At 37.1% G+C, this 21,822-nt stretch overlaps 1 protein-coding gene across 1 annotated transcript in view; it reads right to left on the bottom strand.

Moving 5' to 3' along the window:
- ttll5 (tubulin tyrosine ligase-like family, member 5) overlaps positions 1–21,822 on the bottom strand; it is a 219,989-nt gene that overhangs the window by 182,481 nt on the left and 15,686 nt on the right. The window contains exons 7-12 of the mRNA XM_067456243.1: positions 21,721–21,803; positions 21,048–21,117; positions 19,581–19,665; positions 5,949–6,050; positions 4,738–4,829; positions 3,107–3,214 (exon numbers count right to left, since the gene is read on the bottom strand). Coding sequence (XP_067312344.1) covers positions 3,107–3,214; positions 4,738–4,829; positions 5,949–6,050; positions 19,581–19,665; positions 21,048–21,117; positions 21,721–21,803 — 540 coding nt within the window. The remainder of the gene's footprint in view (positions 1–3,106; positions 3,215–4,737; positions 4,830–5,948; positions 6,051–19,580; positions 19,666–21,047; positions 21,118–21,720; positions 21,804–21,822) is intronic.

Raw genomic sequence — 21,822 nt, 5'->3', positions numbered from 1 at the left:
AACGCTGCCATTTTCTATAGCTGTTTGCAATCGCGTGGTTCTGAATGATTCAGGAAATTCAGATGGAGGGCAGGAAGTGTAAAATAGAATGAATGAGATGGAGGAAAGTCCATAATGTGCTGGTTTAGAAAGCTATAATCAGAAACTCACAGCATATGCTGGCCATGATCCTTATGTTATTAAGAGGAGCAATTGTTCTACTGAATTGGAAGACGTGCCTGCCATTTTCCATTGGTGCACTTTGAGATTCTTCGGAATGAAAAGTGTGTTATAAATAAAATCTATTATTATTATTTACTATTATCTATCCAGCTGATATAGAGAAAGTGAAGCTATGGCGTATCGAGTCTGGTCGGTTAATATGGCATTTGATTGCACTCAGAAATAATACTGGTAAATAAAGCAAAATAATGTACACTACAAACATTATAAACACTACAAACATATAGCTATCGGTTATTTTAGTTCCCCTCACTCCACCACAAATCCTTCACATGTTACAGTATTGAGAACAGATGAAGATGTATTTCTCATGTCTGTGAGGCCAGTAAACACTGAGTATCAGTTCAGTTTAGTGACGTGCTTGGGGTTCACTGAGCAGGGACGGCAGAAAGTTTGCACTACTCCTGTATGACCAAAAATGATGGAGTATTTAATTTTTTTTTGGATTAGCTGGTTCAGGGCTGAGCAGGATTTGACCATATTAAACACTTCCTCCTATCGCCTCCATCACGGAGTCTCCATCACATTCCACTGATGCACCTGCATGGGCGGCTCACCTGCGGTCATGTGACATGAAGTGAACCCCTCTGCCTCCAGTATCCCATCATGCACCACAGATGTGGGCAGACACTGGGCAGAGGGTAAAGATATCCTGTTCATGCAGGTGATTGTGTGATAATGCACCTGCACTGTTATCAGAGCTTAAAGCAGTGAAGGAAATATTATATCTACCGTGGAATGACAACACTGAAGCCAAGAGAAAGACATTCAATCGTGTGTGTGTGTGTGTGTGTGTGTGTGTGTGTGTGTGAGCCTGTTTATGTGGTTTATGAGGACACAAATTTGTATAACTACATGGGTATTACACTGGTATTACACTATAAATGTGGTTTATGAGGACATATCAAATGTCCTCATAATTCAAATGGCCTTAAAAACATACTAAATTATGTTTTTTGAGAAAGTAAAAATGCAGAATGTTTCCTGTGATGGGTAGGTTTAGGGGCAGGGGCAGTGTAGGGGGATAGAAAGTACGGTTTGTACAGTATAAAAACCATTACGCCTATGGAGAGTCCCTATAAACCACATAGACCAACATGTGTGTGTGTGTGTGTGTGTGTGTGTGTGTGTGTGTGTGTGTGTGTGTGTGTGTGTGTGTGTGTGTGTGTGTGTGTGTGTGTGTGTGTGTGTGTGTGTGTGTGTGTGTGTGTGTGTGTTCCAACATTTGCTGAGAAAAACACCCTAAATGACTCAAACAACTAAAAGACTAATTATTGTTGCAGACAGGAATAGAAAAATAAAAATGTGTCTTTAAAAGTCATCTGAAAATTCCCTCGTCATTTCCTCCTCCTCACGCCGGCCCGGTTCAGATTAACACAAGCAAAGATTTTTGGTCCATGTAATGCAAATCGACGAGATCTCTTCAAAACACACACACACTAATGTTTCTAATATAAGTGATTTTCTTACACACACCTAAAGTTCTGCTCAAGAAGACATTGACTCATCAGCTGCAGTTGTATGGATTGCTGTTGTCTTCACTTTGACTCTTTGAAGAGTCAACTTTGGATGTACTGCTTTATAATGTGTCATTGTGTTTTGCCTTTTTTCCCCCTGTATTTAACTTTATTTCAGGTTAGTTTCAATGAACAAAATGCCTTTATTAGTTTTAGTTCATGGTAATAACCCTGCTAATATGCTAATTAACATTATTCAGAGGGTAACACCTTAGTATGGGGAACACATTCACTAATAAAGAACTTCTAAGTCAGTAAACTCTTATTAATAGTTATTAAGAAGGTAGTTTAGTTTAGATTAAGGGATGTAGAATATAATCATGCAGAATAAGGCATTAATGTGCATTATAAGTGTTCATAAACAGCTAATACCCTAGTAATATGCATGATCATGATACATTTATAGTGAGAATTGGACCCTAAAATAAAGTGTTACCAATCAGAGAGGTGATGAATTGATTATGTGAGTGATTAGTCTGGAGGAAAATGTGTTTGACCTCATGCAGGTATTTAACACCCCATAATCGTTCAGAATGAGAAACATTTGGACTGCATTGTGCTTTGGCAGTGGATATCGCTCTGATTTCACCTCCATAACCTGTTTATCAAACAGTAACGTCTGCTTAAAATGCTACAAGATCAACACACACTTTATATACAGCACACCTGCCTTTACACTGCAAAAGTGTCTTATGATCATGCATATTCCTATGATATTGTCTGTTTATTAGCACTTATAAAGCTCATATTAATGCCTTATTCTGCATGAGCTTATTCTGCATCCCTTAATCCGACCCAATACCTAAACTTAACCGCTACAAAAACTACCTTACTAACTATTAATAAGCAGTAAATTAGGAGTTTATTGAGGCAGAAGTCATAGTTAATAGTGAATATGTGTTCCCCATACTAAAGTGTTACCTTTCTTACATAGTATTTTTGTCTTGTTTCTAGTCTAAAAATTCTTAATACAAGAAGTATTTACTAGACAAGCAAAAGTAATCGTCTTGTTTTGGGAGTGTTTTTGCCTAAAATAAAACAAATAATCTGCCAATGGGGTGAGAAAAATAATCTTAATTTAAACAGAAAACAAGATTTTTACCCCATTGGCAGATTTTTTTGCTTATTTTTTATTATTGCACATTTTTTGCAGTGTACTTTGAGTTACACTGATAATAAGATAATAATGCTGATCTATGGGGTTTGAAACCATGTGTCAAGCAGTTGATGGTTCGCACAATATTGAGTAATAATGATTTTTTGTTTTAAAAAAACTGGAAAAATATCATACAGGTATAATATAATCTGCATGCCATAAAGTAAAAGAATGATCATCCATTAATGCCCCATTCTCTGCAGTGTCTTACCGAAGCAGTTGCATCGATGAGGGACAAACATCTTGCAGGCTGTGGCGATGTGGATCTCAGCGCTCAGCACAGCTTTAACAATCACATCCTCAATCTGGCCCATGAGCACTGCAAACACAGAAGAAGAAGAAGCATCAGACGATCAATCAGGTGCACAAATGCTCATTTACACAATTATATAGCCTTTATTTCATGCAGAACATGACCACTCCCATCACTTACATTATTTCCCATCACCAGTTTGTTATCAGAACGTCTTGGGCTGTTTCGTGTTCAGTGTAAATGCAAATATCGGATACAGGTCGCTTTTAAAAGATGCTGTAAGCGGGTCGGCAAAAAAATTGGATATAGTCACCCAATTAGAATAGTGCATGAAAACCTGCCGTGTAAATGCAGCCTGTCTCTGCGTGTCTTTAGTCAATCCTGAGTGTAGTTTAACGCCTAAAGAGGGTTTGAGCTGGAGCAAGCTGTTAAATCTAGACCTAAATGTTTGCGTTGTCTTAATCGGTGTATATATTTACCTATTATATATCCATTTAATAGCAAAGTAAATGAAAGTAAACTTATTTGACTAAAACGCTTTATTCAAAAATATGTGACAAGATAAAATATGCAGTGACAAAATTGTAAGATTTTTAATTTGGATCATCTCAAGAATGAAACCCAGCTAGTGGATCACACACTGCAAAAAATGCTTTTCTTACTTAGTATTTTTGTCTTGTTTCTAGTCAAAATATCTAAAAATTCTTACATTAAGAAACATTTACTAGACAAGTAAAAGTTAATGTCGTGTTTTGGGAAACAATAACTCAAAATGAAGAGAGTTTTTGCTTAAAATCAGATAAATAATCTGCCAATGGGGTGAGAAAAATAATCTTGTTTTCTGTTTGAATTAAGATTATTTTTCTCACCCCATTGGCAGATTATTTTGCTGGTTTAAACTCTCTTAATTTTGAGTTATTTTTTCCCAAAACAAGACAATTACTTTTACTTTAATTATTACTTGTCTAGTAAATACTTCTTGTTTTAAGAATTTTTAGATGTTTGGACTTGAAACAAGACAAAAGTACAAGTAAGAAGAGCTTTTTTTGCAGTGTAATGCAAGTCATAAACCGAGCAATTCGCTAGTCAGTAGCACACTGCAAAAATGCTTTTCTTATTAGTATTTTTGTCTAGTTTCTAGTAATCATCTAAAAACTCTTAAAATAAGAAGCATTTACTAGACAAGAAAAAGTTATTGTCTTGTTTTTGGGGAAAATAACTCAAAATGAAGAGGTTTTGGTTAAAAAAAATTAGCTAAATAATATGCCAATGGGGTAAGAAAAATAATTAAAACAAGAATATTTTTCTCACCCCATTGGCAGATTATTTATCTGATTTTAAGCAAAAACTCTCTTCATTTTGAGTTATTGTTTCCCAAAACACGACATTAACTTTTACTTGTCTAGTAAATGTTTCTTAATGTAATAATTTTTAGATATTTTGACTAGAAACAAGACAAAAATACTAAGTAATAAGGGCATTTTTTGCAGTGAAGCATGTCAGTCTCCACATGACTCTTGGTGCTCTGTGCGTGTGAAGACTGTAGATTAGTGCTAGTGAACGCTGCAGTGTCTCTTAGATATACTCACATGTAGTGTCTTTGCCTTCTTGCCTCAAATACCTCAGCATCGCGCTCATGCTCCATTTGTTCCCATAATCCTCTACTTCAGGGTCATCGCAGCTGAAAGGAAGACAAACCCTGACTGTCAGCACTGCCGAAACAATACTGAGAATTGGGCACTACGCAACAATGTTGGCATGATTAGCAAACACAAGGATTAGCTTGTGTTTGAAATCACATTCCGGAGCCGTTTAAGAGCGATGAGCAATGAGATGTGATTATTTAACGATTATTTCTGCCCGCTGAGATCCGCTCTCATTACTGTAACCTGCGTGATGTTTTAGGGCATGAGCACAGGCTCCTGTAAAATCATCAGGTATTAAGGATTACTCAATGATTTGTGTTCAGTGGGTTTGAACATGGTCAAATGTGTCTCAGTGATCATTGCTGCTTGCTTTCACTCAAAAAAATCATCATTAAAAATGGTCACAGAAAACAAAACACTGATTTAGCTGAAATATCTGCTTTAGGTGCTACATATAGGGTTAAAAGTCAACACTTAATTCAAGCATTTACTGAGAGTAGTGACTGTGTGTGTGTGTGTGTGTGTGTGTGTGTGTGTGTGTGTGTGTGTGTGTGTGTGTGTGTGTGTGTGTGTCATCAGCTAACACTAAGTTTGTGTTTTATGTTTCATGATATTACTTTAATATCATGTTAATATAGGGATTTTAACTCCTTTTGCTCAGTAACTTTATATACTTTTGCACATAATGTACAGCACAATCATACCCTTATAGAAATATATCATTTGTATAAACAAAAACAAAAAAATTATTTGTATAAACCCAGATTGATTGTTAATTTGTGGTTACCATTCAATAACTAACAATAACCCTGTTATTTATTATTCATTATTATTATTGTTTGCATGTTTTATTTGTTATAAATCAATGGTTATTTTATGTAATGGTAGATAAATGCACGGTGTGTGTGTGTGTGTGTGTGTGTGTGTGTGTGTGTGTGTGTGTGTGTGTGTGTTTGGGGACAGCATTGGGCGAAATTGGGAATAGTGTGTTTAGTCAATGAAATGAAAAATGTGCTTTTTATCTGATTAATTGAAAACAAATCAACCAACTAATCGATTATCAAATGAATCTTGAGTGTCAGCCGTAAGCCGGAGTGTGGAAATATTTCTATCCACGCATGTATAAGCTGGAATATGGCACCGAGCGGTCTCACCTGACGTAGTCGCTGCTCTTCTTGTTGACGCTGTAGTTGGTCAGATGCATGAACTGGTTCTTGATGTTTGCCGTGGCGTGGTTATACTTCACCGTGGCAAACCTACAACACACACACAACCCAGAGGAAAACAGGAGCTTTATAAAGATTAGGCATTCAGCTGACCCAGAAGAAGAAACAGGTAAAGGACCAAAGCAAGCAGTCTTGTTTGGGAAAGCAGTGAGAAAAATAATCTTATTTCTGTTTGGGACGGAAACAAGAAACAAGATTTCACTCAGAAATAAGATTATTTTTCTCACCCCATTGGCAGATCATTTTGCCTGTTTTAAGCAAAAACTCTCTTCATTTAGATTTTATTTTCAACAAAACAAGAAAAAATATCTTATGTCGTTTTACTGATCTAGTAAATGCATCTTGATTTAAGAATATTTAGATATTTGGACTGGAAACAAGAAGAAGAAAAAAACTAAATAAGAAGAGCATTTTTTGCAGTGTACTTCTAAAAGCACAAGCTCAACACCTAGATAACACCAGATTATTACGGTGGGCTTTTTTCACCGGGTGCATCTAACAGTCTTACACATTTTCCACACTCAAATTTCCAAAGCTCATAAATACATAACATAACATAACATACATAACATAAATAGTTCACACAGCATAATTTTCAGCTGTATATTTGGTCATATGTTCATATTTTATTTTCTCATGTTTTTTTTTTTTCATAGATTTCCTCGAAGTGACAACATATAAAGCCCCTAAAATATTTTTTTTTTTTAACTTTTGCATGCACGTGAGAAACTTTTTTTGTGCCTTCGAGAAACTTTTCACATGTGCACTGGAAAATATTACAGCTTCTAGTATAAGCTATTTCCTTAGCGTCACTGCCATCTTCCTATGAAGAAAATGAGAGCATGGACGCACATGAATTAATAGAGATCTATTTACTCAAAATGTGTCTTTCCTTAGGGTAGTAGCTCTAATATCAAGGCCTAAATGTGTGATAATCATAAACTTTGTATTAGTTATTTACTCCAATGACCTAAAAGCCAATGGGAAAACACTATTGGGTTCTTGTTGAAAACAATTAGGTTCCATTATTTTACATTAACTAACAATTAAAAATATGTCTAAAGCATTTGTTAAACCTTCAACATTACTAATACATTATTAAATAGTTGCATGTGTTAATATTATTTAATGGACCTGAGCTGACATGAACCAACAATTAAACAAAAATGAATAAATAATCCTGTAACTAATATATCGCTTATTGTTACACATACACTGTAAAAAATTATATTATTATGACTTTTTTATATTGTATGACAACAATATAAAATATATTATTATATTGTTATGACAACATTTGTTTTTACATTGTTTTAACTCATCAAAATAAGTTAAGAAATGTCAAAGTTGTTTTTATTAGTTATACAAGATATAACAATTTTTTTAAAGTCAGTTTAACATAATTTAAGTTGAAAAAACTTAAACATCCAAGTCGATTGTACTGCAAAAGTTCAAAATTTGTCTTTTTTTTTACAGTGCAGCTAATGCGGCCTTTTAGCGTTACCAATGTTACAAACTCAGCTAATCTGTAATTCTCAAAGCCAGTGAGAATACTGCATAATCACAGCCCATAAAGGAGTGCTTTAAATGTGTGTTTGCGTGCGATTTGACTTGTTTAACTTTAGTTAGTGTGTAATGTCGCTGCTTGAGCATAAACAGTATCTGCAAAGTTACAGCGCTGAAAGTTCAATGCAAACGGAGATATTGTCTTTTAAAGTCACGGCAGTTTATTGGCTACAAAAACGGCCGGTTTGGACTACAACGAGCTTCTTCCTGGGTTGGTGACATCATAAACCCTCGCTAGTCTCCGCAGATGTGACTTCTGCCCGTAATGGGAAGGGGCGTGGCTTTAACCTGTGCTTCAGCCAATAAAAATACAGGAAACTATTAGGGGTGACCCCGAAAAGTCGAAGATTCGATGCATCGATATGCGGAGCCTGATTCGACCACTGATCTCACGGTCGAATCTTTGCGGCTGTTATGAAACGAGGATCATACCATTTTGGCAATATGGGGGTGCTCAATAATTTAAAGACGTGTCGCAGCGCTGAGCATTGGTGTGCGACCCCTTTAAGGGCCGCTGAGGTTCGCACCTCGCCTTAAAAATTAGAACACGTTCAATGAGTGCAAACACACCGGCGGCAGCATTCAGCGCCTGTCCGCGGCCACTCAGGAAGTTGTTTAAAATCCTGCCGCACCACAGAGCGCTTACGTGCAGCTCATCTGTCAGTCAATTCAAAATTGAGCTCGTGTATATAATGTGCGCGTCAGGTGGCGGTGTGTGATATCCTGAGGCGCGGGGCTGAGCTTCAGTCCGGTGTGAGACCCCCTTTAGGCACAAGCGGCTGCAGAACGTGCATGTAAACGCACTCAAAGTGTTCTTTTCCTCTCTATGCAGGTATTTTTTTAGGTTTATTTATCAAAATGTTCTTTTATATATTTGTGTGTTCTGTATTTCGATCGCGGCTTTAACATGTTATGAGACAGCGGTTTATGAATGTTTATCCACTATTAAACCTAAATAAGAAAGCCATTGTCAGTTCTTCTGTCAGTTGGCAGGCAGTTTTGGTCGCTTTATTAAAAGTTTTTGCTGTGTGCAGTGTGTAAAGGAAAATAAAAAAAGTTTTACCCTCGTGCTGACTAGTGTCGTGCCCCTCCAAACCCATTCACACACACATAGATGATTCGACTATCAGTCAACCATAGAGAGATTCGACAATTCTGATTCGAATGTCTAAATCCTTAGTCGAGGACAGCCCTAGAAACTACATTTGGCCATCTGACCAATCTAAGACCATTGCGTTTTTCAGAGGGATGGGCTTCATAGAAGCAGAAAGCAGACGAGCCGTTCAAAGGACAGACAGCGGTGTGGAGTAAAGAGAGAATAGAAGAAAAATACAGCATTTTTAAAAGAAATAAGTACTGAGTCATGTTATATTGTGCCTCATTAACACAACCAGGCCTAGAAAAACACCACAGAACCAGCCCTTTAATGTAATCTTAAATAAATGTACATTTCCTAAAGAAAATGTGTTGGTGCTTGCAGTGGCAAAACTCGGGTTGCTGCTGTGATGCAAAACAGCCAAGCAGCATGCCTGTACAATGTTGTACAATTATTATTAATGTAATGGTAAGTGATTTGCCCTAAAGCTCGCGGGCAACAGCGCTACGTTTGAGAGGAATGGACGCCACATGTGGAGGAAGAATTTCCTGGCACACAGTGAGCACCTGAATGCCTTCAAAGCTTCTGGGATCTCCAAGATAAAAGCGGAGTTGGGGAAGTGCCAGGATGTAGCGCCGGCAGATCTTAAGAGAGTGAGCTGAAAACAAACCCGAGTGTCGCCCTGCAAAAGCCAAGTCCAATAGAGGTAGGCCAAGCGTTTTACACACACCAGACCACAATACACTGCACATCCACTTCACACGGCTCCACTCCGCAACCCGTCCAAAAAAAATCAGCATTTGTTTGAGCTTCTCCCTCGTATGTCTGAGAAAGCGCTCTCTCTCGGAGCCAGAAGCAGGACGCTGTGTGCATTTCAGACCGAATGCGTTTCACAGGCTCGGGGCAGGCTTGCGGAGCGAGTGAGAGACTTTCCACACACAACACTCCCACTACTATTTGTGGCTTCCAGAAAAATATCACTAAAAGAGCTTTTTCAGGTAGAAGAAATCCTTTAAAAAGATACGTATATGAGCCTGAGAATGTGCTTGCTTTAAAATGTGTTTTTTTTAAATAATGTCAGATTTCCTTTGTGTTTTAAATACTTTAAAAAACTTTTTTTTTAAAACAACGTTTGCCAATCTCCTTCGAGCAATGAGACAATGGAAAGCTTTGTTTGAGGCCTAGATGAGCCGCTCCAACTTTACTGCACGCATTTCTGCTGCCATCTAGTGTTTGATTTACTTTAGTGCCTGAAAGGAATATTTCTAGTTGAATACAAGATTTTTTTTTGTGGTGTTAAACACTTCATTTTAGTCCGGCTTAATACAAAGAGACTACGATAAAAAATAAATAAATATAAAAAAGTTATTTGGTAGGCGGATTCCCCATGAGAGGGTAAAAACTCAGACTCAAAGCAATAGATAAAGGTCTGTGACTTCCTCATGGAGGTTCTGTTTCCATATTTAAATCATCATTAAATCATATTGTGGCTCATATATTTTATATATATATATATATATATATACACACACACACACACACACACACACACACACAGTGGCATATCAGGCATAACTTAATGACCATTGACAGGTAAAGTGAATAACACTGATTATCTTCATCACGGCTCGTTAGTGGGTGGGATATATTAGGCAGCCAGTGAACATTTTGTGGCTTACCTGAGGAACACATGGCCCCAGGATGCACTATGGGAAGGCGAGCCGGCGGAGGCAGTGTGATGCTTTGGGCAATGTTCTGCTGGGAAACCTTGGGTCCTCCATCCATGTGGATGTTACTTTGACACGCTCCACCTACCTAAGCATTGCTGAGAGCATGTTCAGCCTTTCATGGAAACGGTATTCTGGTGGCTGTGGCTCTTCCAGCAGGATAATGCTCCTGACACAAAGCACAAATGCTTCAGGAATGGTTTGAGGAGCACAACAACCAGTTTGAGGCGTCGACTCGACCTCCAGATTCCCCAGATCTCAATCCAATGAGCTGAACAAACAAGTCCGATCCATCCCACCCCGCAACTTACTGGACTTAAAGGATCTGCTGCTAACATCTTGGTGCCAGATACCACAGCACACCTTCAGGGATCAAGAGGAGTCTATTTTGGAATATTGAGAGACTCAAACTGAGCAAAAATATGTAATCTGCTGCAGATGCTGATATTAATATGGACAGAAAGATGAAGCTCTGATGCTTGTAAATCAATGAGATCTTTGCAGCAGATACTGCACAAAATGCTTATAAATATCAATATCTGCCAATAATAAGTCTTAGTGAGATGATATTTAAAAGCTCAGTTTGATGATCTGTAATTTTTAATCATATAATGCAAAGCAACACGATGATGATTGACTAATAAAGCTGATGATCATATCTGATACTCATGATTTCTATAATAAATGATGATGGATTATCAAGTAAAGTTATGATCAATATTCCAGTTATTGTTGCGTTAGCTTGATAAACTCAGGTCAGATTTGACAGCAGAAAGACACTGAAGCCCGAGCTGAAGGAGGACGTCTGGACAATTACACTAAAAGACTTTACTGGATAAACGAGTCTGAACTCTCACTCACAGACAGAACGACTGCAGGAGATGGAGTGAGAACACACAATTTGGATCATGACGATCCTTTAGGGCAGTGGTCGGCGCCCCCATCTGCCGAATCAGGCAGATTGTTTTAATAGCGACTGGTTCTGAAACATATCTGTCAGTGTAACGGAGGCGAGCTAGTCAGAACTGTGCAGGTAAACTCTCGTCATATCAAGAGACACTCGTGTTGTGGCCAGTGGAAAATTACGCAGCATTACCCTCCTGTTAGCGCGTCAGACTCCCGTGTGGAAAGTCCTGAGTTCGATCCCCGCTCAGAGTGGAAAGTGCGAACCTAGGTATATCATACACTTATTATCAATTTTATCTTTAGTGATCTTGCCTTCAAAAAAAGACGACAACTTTCAGCAGCAATGTTTTATTTAGGATAAATTGAGAGCTTTCAATTAAAAAAGTTCTGAAAGACATTCAAGAGTCTGTGGAATAGATCGCTAGACACGCCTCTAAAGAGCCGCCCTGAAATGTGTGGTATGATGATAAAGCGAACAGTGGACCATTGAAACGTTTGGCTGTATCGCGGGGCCTCAGCACAACACTTGTGAACAATAACAACTAAAATTCAGCTTCCTTTTTATCAAAAAATATTATATTGACAAGAACCAGCAAAACTGTGCCATGCTTCATCTCGTGGTGCCGTCTGATATTATATTCTTTACAAACAGTGCTACTTCGTTGCAGATTAGACACACCAGCATTGCATTCACAAAACCAGGTAGGATGCATGCACAGATGATGTTATGAATTAATTTGAGTAGTAATATAATGTTTAATTAATTGTCTTCAATGATAGCAGAAAAAGTTTGAATTGCAGTTTATTAGGTTGTTCAGCTTTAAGAAATGTCTACCCGTAAAGCTTAGGGGGGTAGAACACGCGCACACAGAAGAGAAGAGAAGAACGAGGGTGTGAACTGTAACCAGGGCTTGACATTAAAGGCGGGGTGAAACACTCAGTTTCAGTCAATCTCATGTCAATCTTGAGTACCTATAGAGTAGTATTGCATCCTTCATATCTCCGAAAAGTCTTTAGTTTTATTATATTTATAAAAGAAATATGGGCTGTACCGAGTCTTTCCGGAAAAAACAGAGCGCCTGGAGGCGTATCGTGTGGGCGGAGCTAAAGAATGACGAGTGTGCAAAGCGGTGACGTCCTCAAGCGTGGAGAAACTCATGGCTATCGATCTCAGCTAATATATATTAGGGGTGTCAACAATAATCGATTCGGCGATGCATCGCGATGCGGCGCATTAACGATTCAGCATCGATGCGGCAAAGTGCCATAATCGATTATGTCACTGTTTATTTTCTGGCGGACGATAAAGTTGTGAAGTTTCAAATACTTCCGGTTCCGGGAGAATAACAACAACAACTAGGAAGATGGCTCAGGCGGAGGGAGATGACCGCGATAGACAGGTTATTAAAAATGCGCTAACGACCCGAGGTGTGTAGGATTGTACATATATATTTTTTGCACAATAATAAATTAATCTATAATGACGAAATACGGCGCAATTCACCTTTATTCCACAAGGTGGCAATGTCTGATACCCAATGATGAAGTGACGTTTCACTCATAGTTACGTCTGACAGAAAACGAAACAATTATAATCTGCAAAACTTGAAATGACTCAGTGATTTACTGCGAAGAGCAAGTACTAAACACAATCATATGTTAGTGTCACTGTCTCTTGATGATGGATGTGGTCAAGAAGCTGTCAGTGATCAAAATATTGATTTTGAAGACGTTGAAAATGAGTTTGGAGAATATGCTGGAAATCGCGAATAAGAGTCAGATGCTGAATATACTGGTAAACGAGCTCTGACGAGGACAGATGATGATGGTATTAAACATCTGCTCAAACTGAATCCTTCCAAGCTCCAAAAGGTAACGAAATAGGTTTTACTTTATTCTTCTGTAGCTGTTACTCTAAAATCAGGAGTTTTATATATTATCACGACAGGTAGAGGTCTATCCATGTTAAATATAGATCTGGGTCGCTAACGACCTGAATATGTAAGAATGTTTGGTGAAACAGTCATGCATTTAAGGGTTAATTGCATTTTATTTAATTTTATTTAATTACATTTAATTTTATTTAATAACTTTTATGTCAAAGATACAGGAGACACATAGCAGCCAATACAATCTGTTGTTTAATATCTGCTTGTATTGCCTCATGACTGATGAAAAATTTGCTTTGTGTGCAGTAGAATTTTGATGCATCACAATGCATCGTAGAATCGAATTGAATCGAATCGTTACCTGGTGAATCATAATCGAATTGAATCGTGAAGGCAGTGCCAATGCACACCCCTAATATATATATATGATCCAGAATCTAATTCGGAGGCTGAAATAGAAACAGCAACGAGTCCTGACAGCAGCGAACGGTGGAGATCCTACTATAACGGACTATAACGACAGAAGTGTTCACGGACGACTGGATCTGCAGCTGAGTGTTTATGGGCGTGCATTTCCTCTCTCGCTCTAGTCACGCGCGCGCACCCTACCGGGAGAAGAGCCCGTACGGATTTTCACTGGCCACAATTTTGCTGTTTTGAAATTACATTGTTTAGAGTTGACTTTGGCATGCTTAAATTACTTGATTTTGAGTGATATACTTGATTTAAAACCCTTTCAAACTTTCAAATGCAGAGTGACCCCCCAAATCAAGACATTGTATATCAGCTGGGATGTGCAGGTGGCCAATATGATAGGCTAATATGAGAAATGTAATATGATTTGAGTTATTTTAGTTAGGCTATATATATATAAAAACAAAAACAAATAAGTTAATATGTAATAATAATTTAATATGTATACCTGTATTTAACATCTGTAGTTGTTAGATTAACATTACTGACAGACAGGTATTTAATTGGGCTGCTGAATGCATGTATGTAATATTCTGACACATATCCAGTTATTACCCACCTGTCAAGCCCTGGCTGTAACAATGTGTAATCCTGTTCCCAAACTTAAGTAAACAGTTTGTTTATTTTAATTCAAGTCGTCAGTGGTCATTATTGCTTTGCTAAGAGGAAAAGACGACAGATGTCTTCCCATTCTTCTTTGTATGCCCTGTTTTCATTGTTAACTTTCCTCTTTAGACTCTTTGATAGTGCTATCTTAAATGTTAACATCACTCTGCACTCGATGTAATAATCATTTACTTCCAGCACACAAACGATTAAAAAAATGTACTTTAGTATGCGAGGATGGAATAATGCTGAGCATAAAAGTATAAAACGGTACGTCAAATAATTATTACAATAAATTCAAATCCTATTTTATTTGTTGAGTTATTTTTATTTATTTATTTCTTAAATTATCCCTTGACTATATTCTGGCCCGCCATCTAGTGGCAATTTTTTTTGTGGCCCGTGGCCACATATACTTGCCGACCCCTAATTTAGAGGCTTATAATTGTGCGTATCAAATATGATACAAATTTAATTTGACCAAATCACAACCTTTACAAGTTTAACAACAAGGCAATATCATAATAACAGCTTTATTTTACGTAAATATGAAGATCAGGGTACAAAGATGGCTTCTCTGGATGACTCGAAAAAGCAAAACAATCATATCTGTTTGATATCTATATGTATAGATATTTATTATAATTTGTAAAGTTGATGATCACTGTCAAAAACAGTCCCCATCTCCCCCTGTTGACAGAAATAAGAAATATATGAGATATGAGAGGATTTTTCAGCTGGGACTTTTTACTGCGCCGAGTCGAAGTACTCCCAGTAGAGCTATTCCACTATACATTATAGTTCTCCTTTTTAATCCGCTTAGAAAAGCGCCACGTTTTATTTTATGTCATCTTACTTGATCGTTCAGCTATTGGTGTAACTGAATTTAAATAGGGGAAACGTGGAGGTGTTCTAACTTGATCTCTGTTTGGTACCATAGTGAATGAACTGGGCTTAGTGGGCTAAGCTAAATGCGATCAGATCGTCACCGCGTGTCAGAGCGATTAAGAGCACACACTGAGACGAGAGAGGTCAACTCATCTTAGTTAAGGGAATAACAGAGTTTAATATGAAAAAGCGGTAAAAACTCATTTTTGTGAAAACATCAAAATGGTAATTTTTCACTTGTAGCCAGAAATTATGCTGTGCACATTCCTACTCATTTCGCCAGCACAGGTCACATAAATATACTATTCTTTAAGTATTTTGAGAGCATAGAGAGACCGATTTGACTGATTTATGATGGAAGCGGCCAGAGCTAACGAACTCTTGGCATGTTTTGCTTGTCCTGACTCTGATTAGGGCTGTCACTTTTTATTCGATATTCGAATATGCATTCGAACATGACGTGAAATATCCGTAATGGAACTATAAATAAACTATCCAGTTTTTAAAGTGCCATGTAGAGCAATTTTTTACAGTCGGGTGCATTTACATGGAGCACTGTAATCGGTTTAAAAGTCCAATCTGAATGAAATTGTAATCGTTTTGAGATGGGTGGGATAAACCTTTTCATGAATCGATCAAACGAAACATTTCACCATGTACACGACCTGACCGGATTACTTTTGAGTGTGCGTCCTTTTATGACGTACACAGCGCGCGCCTTCGCCACTGAAGAGCCCGCGCCGCGCTCACACGCACCAAGCATGTTGACAAGAGAGGAAAGTACATTTTTCTGAGGGATAAACTTTTTATTTTGTAAGAATTTATGAAGATAATGTTGGCATAATGACACTGTCCCTAAACCTAGCAAACAATCAACTACTTAAACTGCGCCTGACATTAGAATTTATTTTTTTCTGAGATGATTAATACAGTTTACAACAAATAAATAGCTTTTATAAAACCTTATAACAGGGTATCTGCAGGTTTTACCAAGTCAAATTTAAGACTTTTTAAGACCTTTTTAAGACCATTATGAATAAAATTTAAGACCTATATTGCGCAATAAAAAAACATGCTTAAGAATCACTCAATCACTTAAACTTATATTATTTAATTTATTTTAAATTGAACAAAGTATTAGTGAACTTATTATTCATATGATGCATATATATATATATTAGGGCTGGGCAAAAAAAAAAAATTTGATTTTTCGATTAATCGGTATTTAAAATCTGGTCGATTCAGAATCAATTCTCAAATGCCATGAATCGATTTTTTAAAATATTTATTTCCGCTAACATTGAAATCTAATTACTAGTCTTCTCCACTAGATGTCACCCATTTGCCTTGCGTGATCTTACAAAGGAGCAACAGGCGCACATCATTTATCCATTCAGTGTTTAAATGGCAGCTTCCGGTGCGTTGTCGACTTTTATAAAGCTGAGGTGAAATTCTGTAGTAATACTAAAAATCTGCAGAACCATTTTATGTGACAACACTCACACAGCCGAGCACACACACACACACACACACACACACACACACACACACACACACACACACACACACACACACACACACACACACACACACACACACACACACACAGCCAATCACACAACTGCTAAAAATAATTACATACACGCGAATGCTTGCCTTGCATTAGGATCAAACTTGAGCAGTCACTTAAGCACGTACGTTAGCCATTATAGACATATTCAAATTATAGTCCATATACAGCGCAGGATCAATAATTCAAACCCTATTAGCTTATATTATAAACAGATTTCCTCTAATAATAGTTAGTCCACAGGTATTGTTGTCCGTTACCACGACAACTACTCACCCATAGACTAAAAAAATTAATGAACGCATTTCTCATGTATGAAAAGTAAATTTGCACACATGAGCGGCAAAATTGCAAGAAAAGCTTGTCGTGTACTGAAAATTTCTATAAAAAAAAACATCCAATATCCTAGCTTTTTATGTTTTAGAATAAATATATCAAAACATCCATAAAATACTTCTCAGATTTTAAATAAAGTTGCATCAAAATTGTATTTAGCAATTGTATGGATTTGAAATATAGAGATGTGTTCTGTTTTAATGTACTCAGGTGTACCTAAAATAAAAAGTTTAACATACATGATTGTGGCTCTTCATTTCTTTTTAATTACCCATTTATGTTCACTGTTCTTTTTTATAAATACCTATAGTATTTATTAAATCTATATTCATTTGAGTTGAATCGAAAATCGAATTGAGAATCGAAATTGAATCGATTTGAGGACTTGTGAATCAAAATCGAATCGAATCTGAACATCTGAATCGATACCCAGCCCTAATATATATATATATATATATATATATATATATATATATATATATATATATATATATATATATATATATATATATATAATTTTTTTGTGGTGGTCACTTTCATACATTTTTATTTTTTCATAATTAGGATGCAACATTAACCATATTATTATGTTAGATGCACAATGATCACACATGGCAATAAAACTAACAAAATGCATGAATCTTGTTTGGTAGGCATATTACAAAAACAAAAAAGGCTGTTCCAGTAGTGCATCTATCTTTAATAACACGATCGCTTGGGGTGGGAAATATGACCAACATCTTAAAAGTAAACCACAGCAATAAGCAATTGCTTAATATAAGTAAAACGTTGTAATTACGTAATCAAGTAATCGGTCAGTAATAAAATATATACTTATAAACAAATGACAAATAAATACAACATAAAGATGCATACAAAGAGGAACACTCCACTGTTTTTCAACTTCTTTTGGATAAACCCCATTTAGATATTTTGGCAAATGCATTTGTCTCAGTGCATGCATTGTTTTAGTTTGGCAGGGTCGCCGCTAGCTTAGCTTAAAATGCATTTCCCCACATATCTAAATGTAGCAAAGTAGAATAAGCCCGATTTCTAAAAAAGTTGGAGTGTTCCTTTAAGTGTAAGTGCTGTTTCCCCGTTTGTGTTGTTGTTAAGCTATATTAGTTTGCTTTCACTATGTGAGCTTAATGCCCAGATCCAGTACTTACTGGCAGTTCCCAAACGTTTTAACCCAAATCAGGATATAGACATATGCATAATGTGTATATTTGATCGTTCAAGAGTAACGTTAGGCTAATGAGCCTAAAAATAACACATTCAATACACTCGCGCGAGCGCTGACAGGCATTAACACACACAGCCTGACATCGGAGTTCGGCGTTTACATCACTGTTATTAACTCTATTTAGTGCAATCGGGTATATTATACTTTTATGTTGTCATTATGCAAGATGGTGAGAAAGATTCGCCTTCGCGTTCACGATCGCGGAAGTGCAAGAACCGTCAGATTCAGCTGAAGAATAAAATCTGTTTTATGCGTCTGTGGGATACGATCAGAAAGAGGCTCGTGCCAATAACACGAAAGCTGATTGGCTGCAATACACGTGGCATGCTTGCCTAATTTGTAGTTGTAATAGAGCGAACAATAGTTGGTCTAGCGAAAGAAAGAACTACAAACACCACGGAACACACAAACACACACACACACACACGTGCGCGCGAGCTGCGGGAGGTGAGAGCGTTTCAATGAGGTTGCGTTACATGGACGAAGGAAAATTAAGACTATTTAAGACCTAGAACGCAATGCTTCCGCGAATTTAAGACTTTTTAAGGCCTTATATTTTGATTCTGAAATTTAATACTTTTTAAGACTTTTTAAGACTCCGCGGGGACCCTGTATAAGTCCTGGTGGCCGTTGAGAGTTGCTATGGTATCCGTAAACAAATTCCAGCTGCTGGAGAGGACGGCGTCGACATCTGATGCGGTAGACAAACTAAAGCTGTGATGATTGCATATAGTGGCACTTCATATCTTAAATTACACTTAAGTTGATAACCTGCTGTTTCAAACATTAACAATTTATTTTTCCATACAGGCTGTGGCCTGAGTCCTGTTTATGACTATCAGACTGTTAATATATTTGGGATTGAATCTCCGTTACGGCGGTGTCCGTTTTTTTTTTAATTATTATTATTTATTTATTTTATGGGGTCGTAGATATTCGAATATATTGGTTGATATTTGATATCCGTTCGAATTAGATTTTTTTTTTTTTATGACAGCCCTACTGATTACAGCATTATGTGTAATGTACTAAAACACGATTATTTTAAAAATAGGCTTAAATAATCTAATGAGCTAATAGTTTGTATTGTTTCCCTAATTCAAATATACAGTGATCAGGTGACACTGACATTGTTTGCTCAAGCATTGGTCTTTCTATCTAAGCAACAGCTTTTCTTATCAGAGGTCTTACAGGTGCGACAGATAGTGTTAGGTGGCAGGTGTTCATTTCATATGCTGCATGATTTAATGATTTACCTGGCCAGCCCTTCCTCATAGAGATAGATCAGGAGAGGGTCGTATGAGGTCACCAGCACATACAGACGCACGTCAAACTTAAAATCTGCAGACGCAAACAAACAAATTCAGTGTAACCACATCCCTTACACTGCAAAAAATGCTCTTCTTAGTTAGAATTGTTTTCTTGTTTCCAGTCCAAACATCTAAATATTCTTAAATCAAGATGCATTTACTAGATCAATAAAATAACAAGATATTTTTGCTTGTTTTCTTGGGAAAAATATCAAAATGAAGTGAGTTTTTGCTTAAAACAGGCAAAATGATCGGCCAATGGGGTGAGAAAAATAATCTTATTTCTGTTTGGGACGGAAACAAGAAACAAGATTTCAATCAGAAATAAAATTATTTTTCTCACCCCATTGGCAGATCATTTTAAGCAAAAACTCACTTCATTTAGATTTTATTTTCAAGAAAAAATATCTTATGTAATTTTACTTATCTAGTAAATGCATCTTGATTTAATAATTGATTCAAGATTCTTTTATTGTCACTTTATCAAGTATAGCGAAATTTAGTGCAATCCATTCAGTGCGATCACCTATAATTAGTGCAACTAAAACATTTATATGGCATACACAATTTAAAAGAATACACAAAAAAACAGTGCAGCTAGGCGAATAGTCAATATTCCACACAGATATTACACAGTAAGCAGTACGAACTGCATGAAACAAAACACACACACAAACACACACACAAAATAAGTATAAATATAAGAAGTCCCATTAGATTAGTGCATGATTCAGTTATGTGTATGAGAGTGTGTGTGTGTGTGTGTGTGTGTGTGTGTGTGTGTGTGTGTGTGTGTGTGTGTGTGTGTGTGTGTGTGTGTGTGTGTGTGTGTGTGTGTGTGTGCAGGCGCTTGCAGTGTTCAGTTCCCTTATTGCACTGGGGTAAAAACTGTTTTTGAGTCTGTTGGTTCGTGATTTAATGGACCTAAAGCGTTTGCCAGAAGGCAGCAATTCAAACAGTTGATGTCCAGGATGGGACCGGTCCTTTAAAATGTTTTCCGCTCTACTAAGGCAGCGTGTGGTGTAAAGTTCCTTAAGGGAAGGCAGAGGGCATCCAATGATTTTTTGTGCTGAATTGATGACCCTCTGTAGAGCTTTCCGATCTGCCACTGAGCAGCAGACATACCAGGTGGAGATACAGTAAGTTAGTACACTTTCAATGGAGCATCGGTAGAAAGACACTAGCAGCTGTGATTGTAGATTGTTCTTCCTGAGAATCCTCAAGAAATAAAGTCGCTGTTGTGCTTTTTTGACTGCTGATGACGTGTTTGTGCTCCAGGTGAGATCATTAGATATTCAGATCATTAGATATCATTAAGATATTCAGACTAGAAACAAGACAAAATGACTAAGAAGAGCATTTTTTGCAGTGTAGACTACACAGACTGAGTGCGCATTAGTGTTGCAGACTCACCGTCGATCAGCAGAGGATTGCTGATGTACCGAGACACCAGGATATTCTCATCCAGTGGGATCTGACTCGGCTGGAACACCAAACATGTGTTAGCAGGACAGAACATGCTTCCCATCACAAACACTTACAGCCACATCAGCCGAACCTCAAACCCAACAGAGTCTGAGCAAAAAAACAACACTGCAAAAAATGCTTTTCTTACTTAGTATTTTTGTCTTGTTTCTAGTCCAAACATCTAAAAATTCTTAAAACAAGAAGTATTTACTAGACAAGCAAAAGTAATTGTCTTTTTTTGGGGGAAAATAACTAAAAATTAAGAGATTTTTTGCTTAAAATAAGAAACATAATAACAGATAATAATTCTTAATGTAAGAATTTTTAGATGTTTAGACTAGAAACAAGACAAAAATACTAAGTAAGAAAAGCACTTTTTGCAGTATTCTTTCATGCAATGCGCGTATATATTTAACTCTTCTGCTTCCAATGTTTAGTGAAGGCTGGAAGCAGACCTCTGCGTTATCTAGTAATGTTTTTGGCAAAGTATGCATGTTGAATTTGAAAAATTTGATATTCATGATATTTTCAAATTTTATATCGTCGTCAAAATGATTGTGATATTATGGCTGATATTCGATATATCGCCCAGCCCTACTCTATTCCCTAAAGGACTTACATTGTTGACCAGATAGATGCCTCTGCCCCTGGAGGACGCCACCGGTTTGATGATCCACGCGCCCTTATCTTTGCTGAAGGAGCCTGAGGTTTACATGAGGAC

The sequence above is a fragment of the Pseudorasbora parva genome, chromosome 10 (assembly GCF_024679245.1).
Source record: "Pseudorasbora parva isolate DD20220531a chromosome 10, ASM2467924v1, whole genome shotgun sequence".
Classification (NCBI taxonomy): Eukaryota; Metazoa; Chordata; class Actinopteri; order Cypriniformes; family Gobionidae; genus Pseudorasbora; species Pseudorasbora parva.
Note: the sequence above shows the minus strand (reverse complement) of the source record. Positions and strands in the feature narration are given on the sequence as shown.